Source organism: Oryx dammah, unplaced genomic scaffold (genome assembly GCF_014754425.2).
Source record: "Oryx dammah isolate SB20612 unplaced genomic scaffold, SCBI_Odam_1.1 HiC_scaffold_11163, whole genome shotgun sequence".
Lineage (NCBI taxonomy): Eukaryota > Metazoa > Chordata > Mammalia > Artiodactyla > Bovidae > Oryx > Oryx dammah.
The window spans coordinates 1,717,528-1,732,364 of record NW_024080556.1 but is presented as its reverse complement, the minus strand read 5'-3'; the positions used below and the strand labels follow the sequence as shown (position 1 = coordinate 1,732,364).

Sequence of the window (14,837 nt, the reverse complement as noted above, 5' to 3'; positions counted from 1 at the left end):
TTTTCTTTTTCCATGCTGGCTCTTGGTTGCTGCACAGACTCTCTCTAGTTGTGTTAAGACGGGACTACTCTTTACTGAGGTACATGGGCTTCTCATTGTGGTGGCTTCTCTTGCTGCAGAACAGGGGCTCAGTAGTTGTGGGCTTAGTTGCCCCATGGCATGTGGGATCTTTCCAGACCAGGAGTTGAACCCCTGTCCCCTGCACTGGGAGGCAGATTCTTTTGTTTTTATTGCAGATTCAAAACCACTGGACCACTAGGGAAGTTCTTGGGCATAGCACTTACCATGTATTCCTTACCATGGTCAGGTAGACTCACCTTGGGAAGGTCCTTTTCAGTTCCAGGATTCTAGAATTGAAGCCTATGTTTAGACATATGTCATTCATCTTGGCGAGAACCTTGTGGGGAAGGTGAGTAATATTATCCCCATGTTGCAGATGAAGAAATGAGGGGTTGCATACCTGCCAGGTAACAGTGTAAGGAACCAAAGCCAGGTATTAGCTGACTTTTATCTCTACAGAGAAAGGTAAGGCACTACTTCCCAATACAAAGAGAAAACAGAGAAGGTCAAGTGGGTGGGATACTAAGGATTACCTACCAATTAATACACAGAAGTAGGGGTTTCACTCTCTTAAGATATGGGATTGTAATGTAGATATATCAGACTGTATTAGCTTACAATGACTAAGGGAAATTATTACTATATTTCCCCAGAGTAACAAATCTGTTTTAGACCTTATAGTTGTTGAATATCACCTAGTGATGGAGGACCTTGCCACACAAGTTAAAAAGAAAAAGGAAAGCCGTTTATTAAAAATAATGTTTAACCTCTTCTTCATACCAAATAATAAATATTTGTTTTATAACTTAAGAAATGCTTTTGTGCTGATATATGCTGGTTCTCTATATTTTAGGGGATAATGTAAATTTTAGACGTGTTTCTTTGTTGGTATCCTTGGCATAATAGTACATGCTAATCAATAGAATATTCCCATTTATGAGTTTAAAATTATTATTCTATTAAGCAGGGGAAACAGAATATGAGCACTGGCAATGACAGTGATTTCTTGCCCCAACTGTGCCATCTTCAAGATTCATCACTACTTTAGGGGCACATAGTGGGATGTGTAGAACCCTGAACTAGCAGTCAGATGAGCAGATTTCTTCCTGGAACTTTCACTGACTCACTCTGTGACCATATGCCCATCAGTTGACTTCCCTCAAGTTCTCAGATCTTAAAATTTAGTGGTGTTTCAGACTTCCCTAGTGCTCAGACAGTAAAGCATCTGCCTGCAATGCAGGAGACCTGGGTTTGATCCCTGGGTAGGGAAGATCCCCTGGAGAAGGGCATGGCAACCCACTCCAGTATTCTTGCCTGGAGAATTCCATGGACAGAGGAGACTGGCGGGCTATAGTCCATGGGGTCGCAAACAGTCAGACACAACTGAGTGACTAACACTTCTAATTCACTAACCTTTGAGAAACTGTGAAAGAAGGTATAACTGTGTTTGTGTGTGATAGTCACTCAGTCGTGTCCAACTTTTTGCAACTACATGGACTGCAGCCCACCAGGCTCCTCTGTCCATAGAATTCTCTAGGCAAAAATATTGGAGTGGGTTGCCATTCCCTTCTCCAGGGGATCTTCCTGACCCAGGGACTGAACCCGGGTCTCCAGCATTGCAGGCAGATTTACCGTCTGAGCCAACAGGTAAGTAACCTGTGTTTAGAAAATGTAAAAAGGGTAAGGGCAGAAAAACTAACACTTGAATCTTAGTCAACTTGGTGTGAAGCATAACTGTTTTTTTTTAAAGAGAATTTACAGTTCATTTCACCATTTCTAAATGTTATCATCTTTCCTTCAACCTTGCTTCTTTTTCATTTGTAGGGGAAAGGGAACTGAAGAAAAAGAAGGGTTCATCTTCCCCTTTCCCACTCCAACCTTCTAATTCTGATTCTGCTCTTTCACAATGATCCAGTTGAGCGTTATTCAGAATGTTAATGCACTTACACATTAAATGGAAGGAGGAATTCCTCATTTTTGAGAAAGGGGAAAACCCCACATATTTCAAAATTCTCTTCAGAGCTTGTTTCACTGCTTTCATTCGTTCACAATTGCTGAACTGCTCTGCTCCAAGGACACAAAGAGTGAAGATGTGGTGTGAGACGAAGAGCCCACAGATGAAAGGCATTAGATACTTCAACAATTAGCACACTATAGGTCCGTGAGTGTGAAGTGACAGAAGACAGCATAGAGGAGATAGGAGCATCTTAAAAGAGGGCAAAAAGTGCTTTATCAGTTAACCTTGCTGCACCATGGAGGCAAGAAAAAAAGGTCATTTTCTAGACACTGTAAGTTTTATAGTAATGTTTGTTTTAATGAATATTTAATCAAGCCGAATTGTACACCAGGCAGTGTGCCAGGCAGCAGTAAAGTCTATAAAAGCATCAGGTTAGAAGTTGGCTAGATAAAATTACAACTCCATTTCTGGCTATAGGTGTGACCTTGGGCAAGCTGGCGACCTCTCAAAATCTGTTTCTTCATTTAGAGAATGGAGATTATAGATAAAAGTATCTATACCTCACAAGGTTGTATGAAGATTAAATGAGAAAATACACATAAAGACTCAGCCCAGTCTTTGGCACCTTGGAAGATGGTAAGTGTTCAGTAAATACTGGCTATTACTGAGTAATCTATATATAGTTTCTCACTGAAGTCTTGCAACAATCCAGTGGACAGGCATTCTTAAAATCAGGTCAATACAAAGAGGACTGAGGATACAGAGCACAGGAGATGCTAGGAAGGTAGGTTCCAAACCATAAAAGACGGTGTGTGTGACATAAGGACTTGGAATATATGTAGCAGGCAATGGTAAATCTTAAGAGGATTTTTAAAAGAGAGAACCAATCAGTTCCATTAATACATTTCAGAAAGATCATTAAGATGGCAGTGTGGATAATAGATTGGAAGGGCATGAAGAAAGAAAAGAAGGTTAGAAGTCCAGTTAGGAATTCCTTGTAATAAAGTACTCTGAGATATAGTAGTATGGGAAATTTCAAATGCAACACTACAGAGCTTCAGAAAAAATAGCTGGCAGACCCCCTGCCCCTCCAATCTTTACCTCTTCCTACGTCCTGTCATGAAAGAAGCTTTAGGACTTGCCTTACAGCTAATGTTTCAGCTATGGATTGCACCAGCATTCTTTTCAAATTGGTTGTCTTTGTTAGAAAGTGGCATGAAGCTTAATCACCTCTGAGAAGACAGCAAGTAAGTCCCTTGCTGGCACTGGAAGAACCAAGTATCAGTGCGATTGTTGCTTGACTGCAGGGGAAAAGCAGACAAGAAGCTCTAGAAACACTTGGGTAGTTTGCTAGCTTTATCATTTTTGTCATCTTCATATGTTGGTTATGTTATCATTATCAGTTTCCTGTATTGATTCAATAGTAGTAAATCATCCACAGTAGGAAAGGTGATACGAAATATCAACAGAATATCTCACTTTATATTGATTTACCATCACATACCTAATGTTTTATCTTTTTCTATTTCAAAAAGCCTATTTTCTACACTTAATGTTCCTGCTGGGAACAGTAGTCCCTTTTCACTATTTTTGCTTAAAATTATCAATGGTAAAGTATATGCTTTGAAAGACAAAGGAAAGTAAGGGAAGATTAAAACATGTTGATGGCCAGTCTTCTCTCAACAAAATTGAAGCTAGTTCATAAGGACTGCTATCTTGATTACGGACCAGTGTCTGAATATATACTTTGAGAAATGTATGAGAAACCAAGTTTTGAAATACCACCTTTTCTATCCTGATGTCTTCCCTTTCTGCTTGTGCTCTGATCCAGTTTTTATTAACAAGACATGTTTTCTCAGAGTTGCCACGATTTCAATTGTTTGCATAACATGTACATGTACCTTAAGATAAATGTGGTTGCTGACTTGAAAGGTTAACTGTATAGAAAAAAAGAGTCAAGACCTTTAGGAAAATAAGGGTCTGGGCATTTTCTATTTTTCAGGATTTGCAATTTTGAAATGATAAAATATATGTGCTATCCCTTAACCTACAGAGTACATTAAAAATTAAGCTGCATCTAAACTGTATTATTATGTATATTAAAAATTGACTTGAAATATTTATATATTTAAAACTAGAAACTGTAAATGTTTTGAAGAATTAAATTATGGAGTAAATTAAACTATGAACTATTTATCTAATAGTTTTGAAACTGAGAAAAAGTATCTCAACAACAGTGAATGATAACCTGGAGATAGTTTCTTCAAGTTTAAGATTTGGTGGTGGTTGTTATGATTATTACAAAAATTTATGATGTTGAATCAGGAAATCAGCTTTAAGACTTGAAAGAGAAAGTATAGGGAAAAAAGCCAATCTTAAATGAAATATTTATCTGAAGCTTAAAAAACACGTAGGAGTTTTTAAAAACTAAGAAAAGTGAGATGCTTTTAAAGTAAAAAAATATATTGTTAAGATTTAATAATCCACACAGATAAGGTGTTAAGAAACCAAAGACCAAAGGAGAAATAAATAAACTAATTTAAAAATATGAAAAAGGACTGAATTAAAAGAGAAAAGTCACCAAACTTCAATCAAGGCCATGTCTTACAGAAAATGACATTTGTAGAAATACAAATGAAAATATAAATATAATAAGCAAGAAACAAGAAATACTACTTAAAAATATAATAATCAAATCCACAAAAGTGAAAAGGGTTTTCTTAGCTAATAGACCAAGACAATAAATATCATACATCTACATGATAACTTAAATGATAACTTAATTTTAAAAATTTAAAAAAAAAGAATATGAGGTTAAGTGTACAACCCTGACTTGCCTCTAATAAGCAAGCTTAATAGCTCCAGCCCTGAGATATTTCTAATATGTCCAGATGGCATTTCCAGCAGATTCTTTACCATCTGAGCCATGTGGAAAGCCCTGTTTTATTTTGTTTTTTTCCATTTTTAAAACTGTTTCTTTTTTGCCTTGAAAGAATTTACACATAAATAAAACACATACACACACACACAGAGGCTATTAGAGCAAACTGAGATTACCTTTTCTTTGATTCATTGTAGGAACTCCTTTGTTTCTCTTTTTTCAGCAATGAGCAGCCTTTAGTTACATACCAAAGCCCCAAGTTCATTTTAACTCTAGGTTAAAAGACAGTTTTGACTCTTGGACAATTTTGATGATGCATGGGGAATCATATGACTGACATCTGTGTAACTGGGGGAAGGGTTGCTTTGTAGGCCTCTTTGTATGCACGTTATGCAACATTTTTATGCCACAGTTTCCCTCTCCATAAAATGGAAATTAAGTTAGTCCAGCCTACTTCATGAAGTCTCCCTCAGGGCTCAGATGGTAGAGTCTGCTTGCAATGTAGGAGATCTGGGTTTGATCCCTGCGTCAGGAAGATCCTCTGAAGAAGGAAATAGCAACCCACTCTAGTATTCTTGCCTGGGAAATACCATGGACAGAGGAGCCTGGTGGGCTGCACCCATGGGGTCGCTAAGAGTCAGACACGACTGAGCGGCAAACACACAGACACACACTTCATGAGGATGTTAAGGAATTTTGAGTAAAATGAGAATGCATGTAAAGGTTTTTGCAAATGATGCAGTGCAGAGAGAATTCCAGTTATTTTCTACTACTGATAGAAATAGTAGTAGATTTATACTCGAGACACACTTAAAGAAGAAAAACAATTCCAATGCTCTCAGGCATAAATGAACGTCAATTATGAGTGTACATTATGTCACTGGCTGACTCGGAGACCTCATCCTGGACTATTACTACTCTGTCCAGTTGTACTTTTTCTGTTCTGTGAACAAACCAAGTTTGTTTTCATCTTCCAACCTTTATATTTACAATCTCTCTACCTGGTTAGCATATGGCTTCTCATCATATGGGTTTCAACTCTAATGACACCTTCTCAGAGATGCCCCCCATCATTATCCAAGCTAATCCCCCTGCTTCCCCACCCTACTAGAGTCTCATGTGATCACATAACCCTATATTTTTCCTATTATTAATATTTTCTTCCTAACACTATTTAAATATCTTACCTGTTTTTCACTTGTTTATGGAGAAATCAACACCATGTAAGGGCACAGTGTCCTTTTTACAGACAACCTGAGTAACAACTTAGCAGTCTGTCACTAAGCTAGATCGGACTGCCAACACTTTGGATGACAGTCAGAAGTTCACAGTGACCTTGTCAAATCAAAGAAATGATCAGCTGGAAACCTGACTTCCCAGAGGAGCAAGGTGGGTAGGAAAGGACGTGCAATTGGTAATTTTCCAAATGATGCATTTAGATAAGTAATGATATCCTTTTACTAATTAAATTCAATATGTATTTACACAACCTTCAGATAACTGGTTTGTCTGTAATTTCTATTTAGCAGCATATGTAATGCTGTTTTAAAGTAGTCTCTCTCACTTAGTCCAGTCATCTAAAGCAAACTATGATGTGTCACTTACTGCTGGCATTCCCCAACCTCCTCTTTCATCAAGTTTCCTGACTCTTGAGATATTTAATCCCCTTTAACTCCCAGGTGGCGCTAGTGGTAAAGAACTCGCCTACCAAGGCAGGGGATGGAAGCGAAGAGGGTTTGATCCCTGGGTCTGGAAGATCCCCTGGAGGAAAGCACAGCCACCCACTCCAGTATTCTTGCCTGGAGAATCCCATGGACAGAGAGGGCTGATGGGCTACAGTCCATGAGGTTGCAAAGAGTTCGACACGACTGAAGTGACTTAGCATACATGCACATACTCACTATTTACACACCTGCCCCACAACTCTCCAAGGCCCCGCTTTCAGCTGTCAGCAGATCTCTGTTTGCTGTTTCATCTAAATTCCAATTCAGAAGTAGACATAACCCGACCGTGACATTCTACGAAATGCATAATTATAACGGTCTGCATATATGTCTGTCCTTCTCATTAAATTCTACTTGTCTTACCAAATACAGAGCTCTAGCACTTTTTTTACAGAACGCAGTAGACATTCAATAAATGCTTTCATTTTGTATTTTTCCAGAGCGTTGCTTTTTTCTTTTTAACATTGCCCATATGCTACTCTATTATTACTACTAGAACGTAAACATGAGTGGGATTGGGGTCATTTGTTTGTACACTTCTCCATGTTAAAAACTCACACCTTCTTTTTAAGAAAAAAAAAAAAAAATCAAAGAGAGATGGAGGAAAGAGGCTTTGTTGTGTTTGGCTGAGCCAGGTCAGGCAACTCTCAATTTTCCACTTAACTGGAAGAAAAACATATTGCAGAAAATCCCAGAGAATAGTTGAATCTATATATAGTACTATTTTTCCAATTGATCTACTCAGTGACTTAAATAAGGAGTGGTCTGAACATAGACTTCAAAATCAAGTCTTGGAATTGAATTCCGATTCTGACCCTTAGCTTGCTTGACTTCAGGCATTTTCTTAATCATTCTGTGATTTCACTTCCTTGTTTATAATATGGGGTAATAATTATATCTCATGAACAGGGTTGATATCTGAGGATACAGTCAACAAATATTTGAGGATATATCATTACACACTAGACTTTGTTCTTGGTATAAGAGAAAGAATATGAAAAAAAAAGACAAAAAAATTCTTCTTCACAGGGTTTGTATTCCAGTTAGCAAGATAAATATCAACACACATATATTTGTTACTGATAAGTGCTAAAGGAGAAAAAAAAAAAAAAACAGAGAAGAAAGGTATGAAATGTGGCGGGGCTGGAGGGTTTTAAGTTTTAGATAAGGTGGCCAGGGAAAGTCACATTGAAAAGTTATAACTCCTGAAAAAAGGCTAAAGAACATGAGGGAGCTGGCTATATGAGCCTCTATAGGAAGAGCTTTCAAGGCTCAGACTTCTCCAACTCTTTGACACTCTATAGACTGTACCCTGCCAGGCTCCTTAATCTGTGGGATTTTCTACTGGAGTGGGTTGCCATTTTGTCTTCCAGGAAATCTTTCTGGCCCAGGGATCAACCTACATCTTCCACCTTTCCTGCATTGGCAGGTGGATTCTTTACCACTGAGCCACCTGGGAATCTCCAAGACAGAGGGAACAGCAATTGAAAAAGCCGTGTGAAAGAAACAAGCATGTCTGATGGGTTCAAGGAACAGCGAAGGTAGTTGGAATGCAGTGGGCACTGAAGGAAACAAGTGCTGTGTGTGTGTGCGCGCTCAGGTGGGGATGACCAGTTAAGACTCTGTGCACCGGGATGAGAACTTCAGCTTGGCTTTCACTCTCAGAGAGAGGAGCCCCTAAAGAGGTTTGGGCATAGGAGAGAGACAATGAGATTCACACAATGAGATTCCTGGTACCACATACCTCCACCTGTCTTCCTGAAAGCTGACTGGTAGAGGGGTGGTGTGGAAAGCAGCAGAGGCAGGGGGACCAGTCAGGGGGCTGTTGCCACAATGCAGCTGAAAGATTAAGGTATTTGGACCCAGAAGGGAGCAGCACAGGTGGCTAAGAGCTGGGCAGATTCTGGATTTATTTTGAGAATAGAGCCAGCTGAATCTCAGAGATGATCAGAGTAGAAGAGGTAAAAGAAGAGTCTTAAAAATGCAGCAGTGCCTCTGGTCTGAACAACTAGAAAAATGGTGCTTCCATGAACTTCCAGGAGTTAGTACATGCTTGATGCATGATTTATATAACTTTGCTAAAATGTGTTAACATGTTAATGAATTAATATGGGTAAAGCACTTAGTATAGTATTTAATACTAAGTCCATCCAATATAAGTGTTAGCTGTTAACTATTAATAAATTGAGATGGGAAGTATATTAACCCCCAATATATTATTAGATGAGAAAATGTTCGCAGTAGAAAACTTTTGGCTTTTGAAAATAAAGTGACTGAAATGGCATAATGATAGACTCTCCATTGGAAGCTTAAGTGTAGGAGATAAACAGGATTTTCAAATGACCACAATTCCCTCTCCTTCAGTTCCCCTTTTCACCTGCACACATCTTTAGTATAGTATTTTTGTCTTTTTTTACTCTAGCTCTTGAAAGTATCCCTATCTTCAAAAGCAACACATGCACAAAGCATATGTCTCTTCCAAAAAAAAAAATTGTGTTTTATACTTACTATAGCAATGAGATTTATATTCAACAATACTATTTTAACAGACGTGGAAGTATCCTGTATTTTGAAGATACAGCAATGATATTTATTTTTTATTGTTATTTTATTTTCTTGAAACTGTGAAAGCCAACACAATGAAATGTAAGTATTAAAGAATGTTCAAATACATACAAATATCCTAGAAGCTTTTTCAAAAAAGCATTTTTGGTTTCTATGTTCTTCTGTAGAATTCATTTTTCATTGGCAAACTGCAAGATGCAATTTCAAGCTGAAAATATCTGAAATCTTCTTGATGGCAGAAAAAGAGTGCTGATGATGGAAATAACTATGTGACTGATCTGATTTGATTCAATCAAATTTGCGTCATTTCTCTTTTGTGAATATCTGGGACCAGGGAGTATTATTACTTACAGAATTTTTTCCCAGTGGGCATTAACTTACACCATAACTTTCTGTGGGAAATAAGACTCTACTAAAATGTATGTTCATGTGCCAATTCTGTTTAAGTCTTTATGTATAACAGGGCTTGGTAAATAAATAATATTGGGGACCCAATAAATAGACAATAAGTTTTGGTTGCTTCAACCAGACCAAGCAATCAATTCAAACACAGAAAGAACAATAATTTCTGGCAATCTCCTCACCAATCTATTCCACCATGTTTTCCTCCATTAGACAAAACTTTGTCATATAATGATTCCAAAATACACTGTTAAACACCCTTATGTTATTTTTCCAAAGTCTTACTGTAATTTACAGATCAATATGACTCTTAAATGGAAGGAACAAAGATAGGAAAGGAATTGGGGAATCTAAATAACATCGTTTATTTTTAATGCCACAGAGGTGCTGTGGTTCTGCTAATTCAATAAAGGATACAAGTTTTCAGAGACTGGCATTTATCCAGCATTGGGATTCAAGACAGCTTTGGACTCGAAAGTTGGAAGTTCTCTGAAGAGAGATTTCACAGTTCTCCTTACAATTTAGTCAATGAGTTAATGGGTCACATCATTATTTCCAGTGATAACTAAAATGCAGAATTTACTCTCTTTAATTTGGGATGAATTTTATAATTTCTTCTTCTTTCCTCACCCAATAGTCTGATGTTTTAATGTTGGTGCTACAACTGATAGTTGAACAGTACTTCATAGTTTATCAAGAGCTGTCATACACATTTCATATTCAATCTTTTACTGGTCCAATATTTTTTACAAATTGTCCTAACAATCTCATGATAAAGAACTTACTCATATGATTTCTATTCTTTGAATATGTGATTTGAAACTCTGAGAACAATTATTAATCACTAAGTACATATAGTTTAAATGAGTAGAACCATACCTTGAACCACATCAGTACTGTTAAATATTGGTAATTATCTTACTAATAAAAGTCTGGGAGTATCTTCCAGAAGTTTTCAGTCAAGGCAGTTGGTCCAAGAACAAGTAGAACCACAGTGCAAAGGAATTAGAGTGGAGGAAAGAAGGGAGAAGTGACCCAAGTTAGTCATGGATAAGCGACATAACAGAAACAGAATACTATGACAGAGTTTAAATGTGAAATGCATAGCATTTAGCAAATAATACAAGTAATGTATTTATCTAAAGTTTTTACTCACATATTTCATCAAGATTGCATTGATTATAAGATGCACCACTGAGAGAGAAAAAGGCAAAATCTTGTCAATTAAACCACGACACACCACTGAGCATAAGATACTTTCAGATTTTAAAAAGTTAAAATGTGAAAAAAAAGTATGTCTTAGAAGCCAGGAAATATAGTGCCGGTAACAGCAGAGGGTATGGAAATTCTCAAAATCAGTCATAATACAATCTAACTAGACAATCAATAAACATTTATTAAGTGCCTTTGGATGGGTATAAAGAAGTAAAATGCGAAATCTAGGTGAAGAGGCTTAAGTGCTATGTATAAAATATTAATTGCTGTCTTTCAGTCTTACAGTGATGGCCACTGGTTGGAGAAAACAAATCTGCTTGTGCAACAAAGATGCCTGGGTGTGCCACTGCCAGGGGGATATGATATATAGGAAGGAGGAAGAGAGGAATAAAGAAGAGGAAGCAACTGGGGGAGGGGAGGATGGCTTGGAGGACAGGTAGGAGGAATGGGAGGCGGGGGCCAACGCAACCCAGAGCTTTACTGAAACTCAGGAGTGGCCAGAATCCTGTGTGCACGGATCTCCTAATCTTATAAAATATAATCGCTGGGCTGTATGTGAAATGATTGTTAAAAACAACAGCTTTGAAAAAGGGCTTAACACACTTTTGTAACATCTATAGTCTAAAGATTTTTCCATTCTTGTGTATTTTTTAAATCTCATAGATTGAAAACTTAGACACTTTGGATACCTCTCAAATTTGAGCTGAATGTAATTGTTTAAACACTGGGTGTTGCTTGGAAATTACATTTTGCTATGACTGGTTATCAACCTGCTTGATGACTTAAAAGTTTTAGATCCTGTGATTAAAATGAAAAGTTGTTTGGGCTAAAACCAATCATCTAAATATCTAACTTGGGCATTTTGCATATTATTGATATTATGATTACCAGCACTGAATCTGTGTGCTGAATTGGAAAAATGAAATTAGATTGTTTATTTCTAATTAAAAACATTTATTTTTCTACAAAGATATTACATAATTTACCCTGTATTGTGAAATAATTGCTTTTGAAATTAACCAAATAAAAAGAAAAACATTCAACACTTTAACTGGGCATTATGCTCATAAATTTATCAGTAATTTGAAAGGGCATATTCCACAGCATTATTAAACTTCATGACTAAGTGGTAAACTATATTCTATACTCTGATATTGTTACACAGTTGTTTGTGATTGAAGAAAAACTAACCTGGTAATAGTATTTACTTCTTTTGAAAAGAAAAAATAAAATAATAATGCAGAACAATTTCATTTTTAAGTCAATAATAAATTCCATCTGCTGCATGCCAGTAAAAACAAAGAGGTTACTCACGGGCCTCAGCTTTTTTTATGTCTTTGTTCCTTCCATTGAAAAGCATAGGCCAACCCCTCAATAATAAAGTTATTTTGACTTGTCTGACTAAAACTTAAAACAAAAAAACCAAAAACCTATCAATTTCCCTCCACATTTCGGTGGAGCCTAGAGGACTTGAAATAACATACTAAAGAAAAACAAAGGCATTTAAGCAAACTTTTAAGAGAATGGTTAGGAGAATCTAAGGAAATGCATACCACTCTCTGAAATCCAGAGCACAGTGGTGATAAAAGCATAAGCCCGTGACTTAATCGCTATCATTACCCTAGCTGTGCACAACCTGTCAGTTTGGGGCAAGAGAAAGTAATACGGACATCTTACTGACAAATGACTTCCTGTGAATGCACTAAAAAAAAAAAACCACCAATGACATACACAAATGGGCACTGGACATGAAAACAGACTTAAAATCACTATGTTTGAATCTATTTCTGGGAGTGCCTCCATATAGAATCACGGCAGCCGCAGCTACAGAAAATCACAAATAATGAACATGCACAGAAAGTCTTTTTTTACATCCTCTATTTAGATTAGTATTCAACAGAGTCACTCCCTCCTGGGCACTCCCAGCAAACATTCCCTTTCTGGAGGTAGCAGCCAACAGAACCGCAGGGCTCATCTGGATTTGGATAATAGAAAAAAGTCATCCTTCTTTGACCTTCTAAAATGACTGGTTTAAAGCTGAGAGGACGCACACATACCTTTGCGTGGGCAGAACATTTCGGAGGTCCTCCCTTCAAACCCTACTCAGTCAGCAGTGAGCTGCTCTCAGGAAGAGAGGACAGGATTTTGGTTCCTGTGCTTCCTCGGGTAATACAACACTTCCTTCCTGGGAGAGACTGCCCTCTCCTCCAGGCCCTGACCTCTGGTGGCAGTGTGCGAGACTCAGATTCAGAGGTTTCTGCACACTGGAAACCCACTGCAGGCTTTCTGACTGCAACCTCATTCTTGGTTCACTGAACACTCTGGAAACAGTGCCAGTATGCTCTGCCTAGTAAGTTACTAAGTGGACCCTCTAAAGTCTCTCAAAGAGTGAGAGAACAGAACTCAATATCTAACTTCTGTACTCTTCTTATCTTAAAGTAAATCAATGCACAGCTGCCTTCAGCAAATCTCTGTTATTTAGTCCTAACAGCACTGACATTCAGCAGATCTGATAAGGTTGGGTCCTAACCTGGTTGGTGTTTTATACCCTTGATGTTGTTTAGTTGACTAAGTCATGTTTGACTCTTTTGCAACCTCCACGAACTGTAGCCCACCAGGCTCCTTGGTCCATGAGATTTCCCAGTCAAGAATACTGGAGTGGGTCACCATTTCCTTATCCAGGGGATCTTCCTGACCCATGGATCAAACCTGCGTTTCCTGCACTGGCAGGTAGATTCTTCACCACTGAACCACCAGGAAAGCCCCAATATTTATACCTTTACAAATATTTAAATATGTTATTAGTTGATGAGCTAATAATCCAAACAAGTGTGATTTTTTTTTCCTCCAGAACCTCCATCTGCATTGTCATGATATAGTACACATTGCTTTGCATTACAGTTATTTCCTTCTGTATTTTCTCCCTAATGGCACAAGGAGAGAGTACATCATACCAGTAACAGTTCTGCAACTTAGCAACTGAATGAATCGATAAGAGTCATAATAATCCCCTTTCCTACCTGCCCCTAACCCCTCTTTGATTCACATACTGTGTTATCCTTTAAAAACAGATGGCACTATCCACTGCCTGTACTTTATCTAGAGAAGGTTTCGGTGGATGTTTCCCTTATATTTCCCTTATATTTTTCATGAAATCCTTCAATGGCAGCTCACTGGGATATAAACATATGATAACACTGTACTTTATTTGACAAGTAGGGATGACAATCATCAGATAGAGAAAATGTCAACTTAGTAAATAAAGATCCAAGGTCTACTGTCTGCCACAACAGGTGGGTTTCAGGGGCAAGTTAAAAAAGATCTACATGTCACTGAAAACTGTCTGCAGAGTTAGTACATTGTAATGAACAGACAATGATTATAAAGACAACGGAGTTCATGAATACCACCAAGTCACAACATTGTCATTTCTATGTAATATAGTAAGACCATGATTTTGCATGCAATATAGAACTTATGGCATTTGTTGAGTTCTGACAGTTACATAATAGGCTACCCATCAGTAAGTAAAGTACCTGACCAAACCAACACAATTTTAGAGGGAAATGGTCTGCACTGGCAATATGATTTGTTCTCAAATGAAAAGGTATGATAACTAATCTTCTATGGAGCTACCTTTGTAACCACCACAAATTATTTGGCCTCTTTAAGAGTTCCAGCAATATTCCCTACAAATGCTATTATGTAGTAAGACAAACTATGTGAAACTCCTGTAAAGTTCCCAACATTCAGCTATAAGTGTTTTAATAGCTATTAATTTCCATTCCATTCCTTAATGACATGACTGGCTTTTTTCAGTCCTAGATACCATTCTACCGCGTTAGAGCAATGCTAATGCTAACAATGCCTCACATGCAGGTAAGGCTTTATCACTGATGAAATGCTTCAACTAATATTCTCTAGTTACACACACAAGCACTCTGGGAGACACTGCTTTTTCTCAAAGTTTTGCAGAGTTAGGTATGTATAGAAAATTAATGACAGAATGTTTCCTTGCAGCTTTATATGGTAA

At 37.6% G+C, this 14,837-nt stretch overlaps 1 protein-coding gene across 5 annotated transcripts in view; it reads right to left on the bottom strand.

Moving 5' to 3' along the window:
* LOC120860696 (oxidation resistance protein 1) overlaps positions 1 to 14,837 on the bottom strand; it is a 459,170-nt gene that overhangs the window by 120,028 nt on the left and 324,305 nt on the right. The window contains exon 1 of one of the 5 annotated variants that reach the window (XM_040236452.1): positions 12,862 to 12,980. The exons of 2 other annotated variants lie outside the window; for them this stretch is intronic. In XM_040236452.1, coding sequence (XP_040092386.1) covers positions 12,862 to 12,880 — 19 coding nt within the window. In that variant the 5' untranslated portion in view covers positions 12,881 to 12,980. Of the gene's footprint in view, positions 1 to 5,074; positions 5,239 to 12,861; positions 12,981 to 14,837 lie in introns of those variants that run through there. 2 more of the 5 variants (XM_040236449.1, XM_040236450.1) reach the window with 2 other exon arrangements.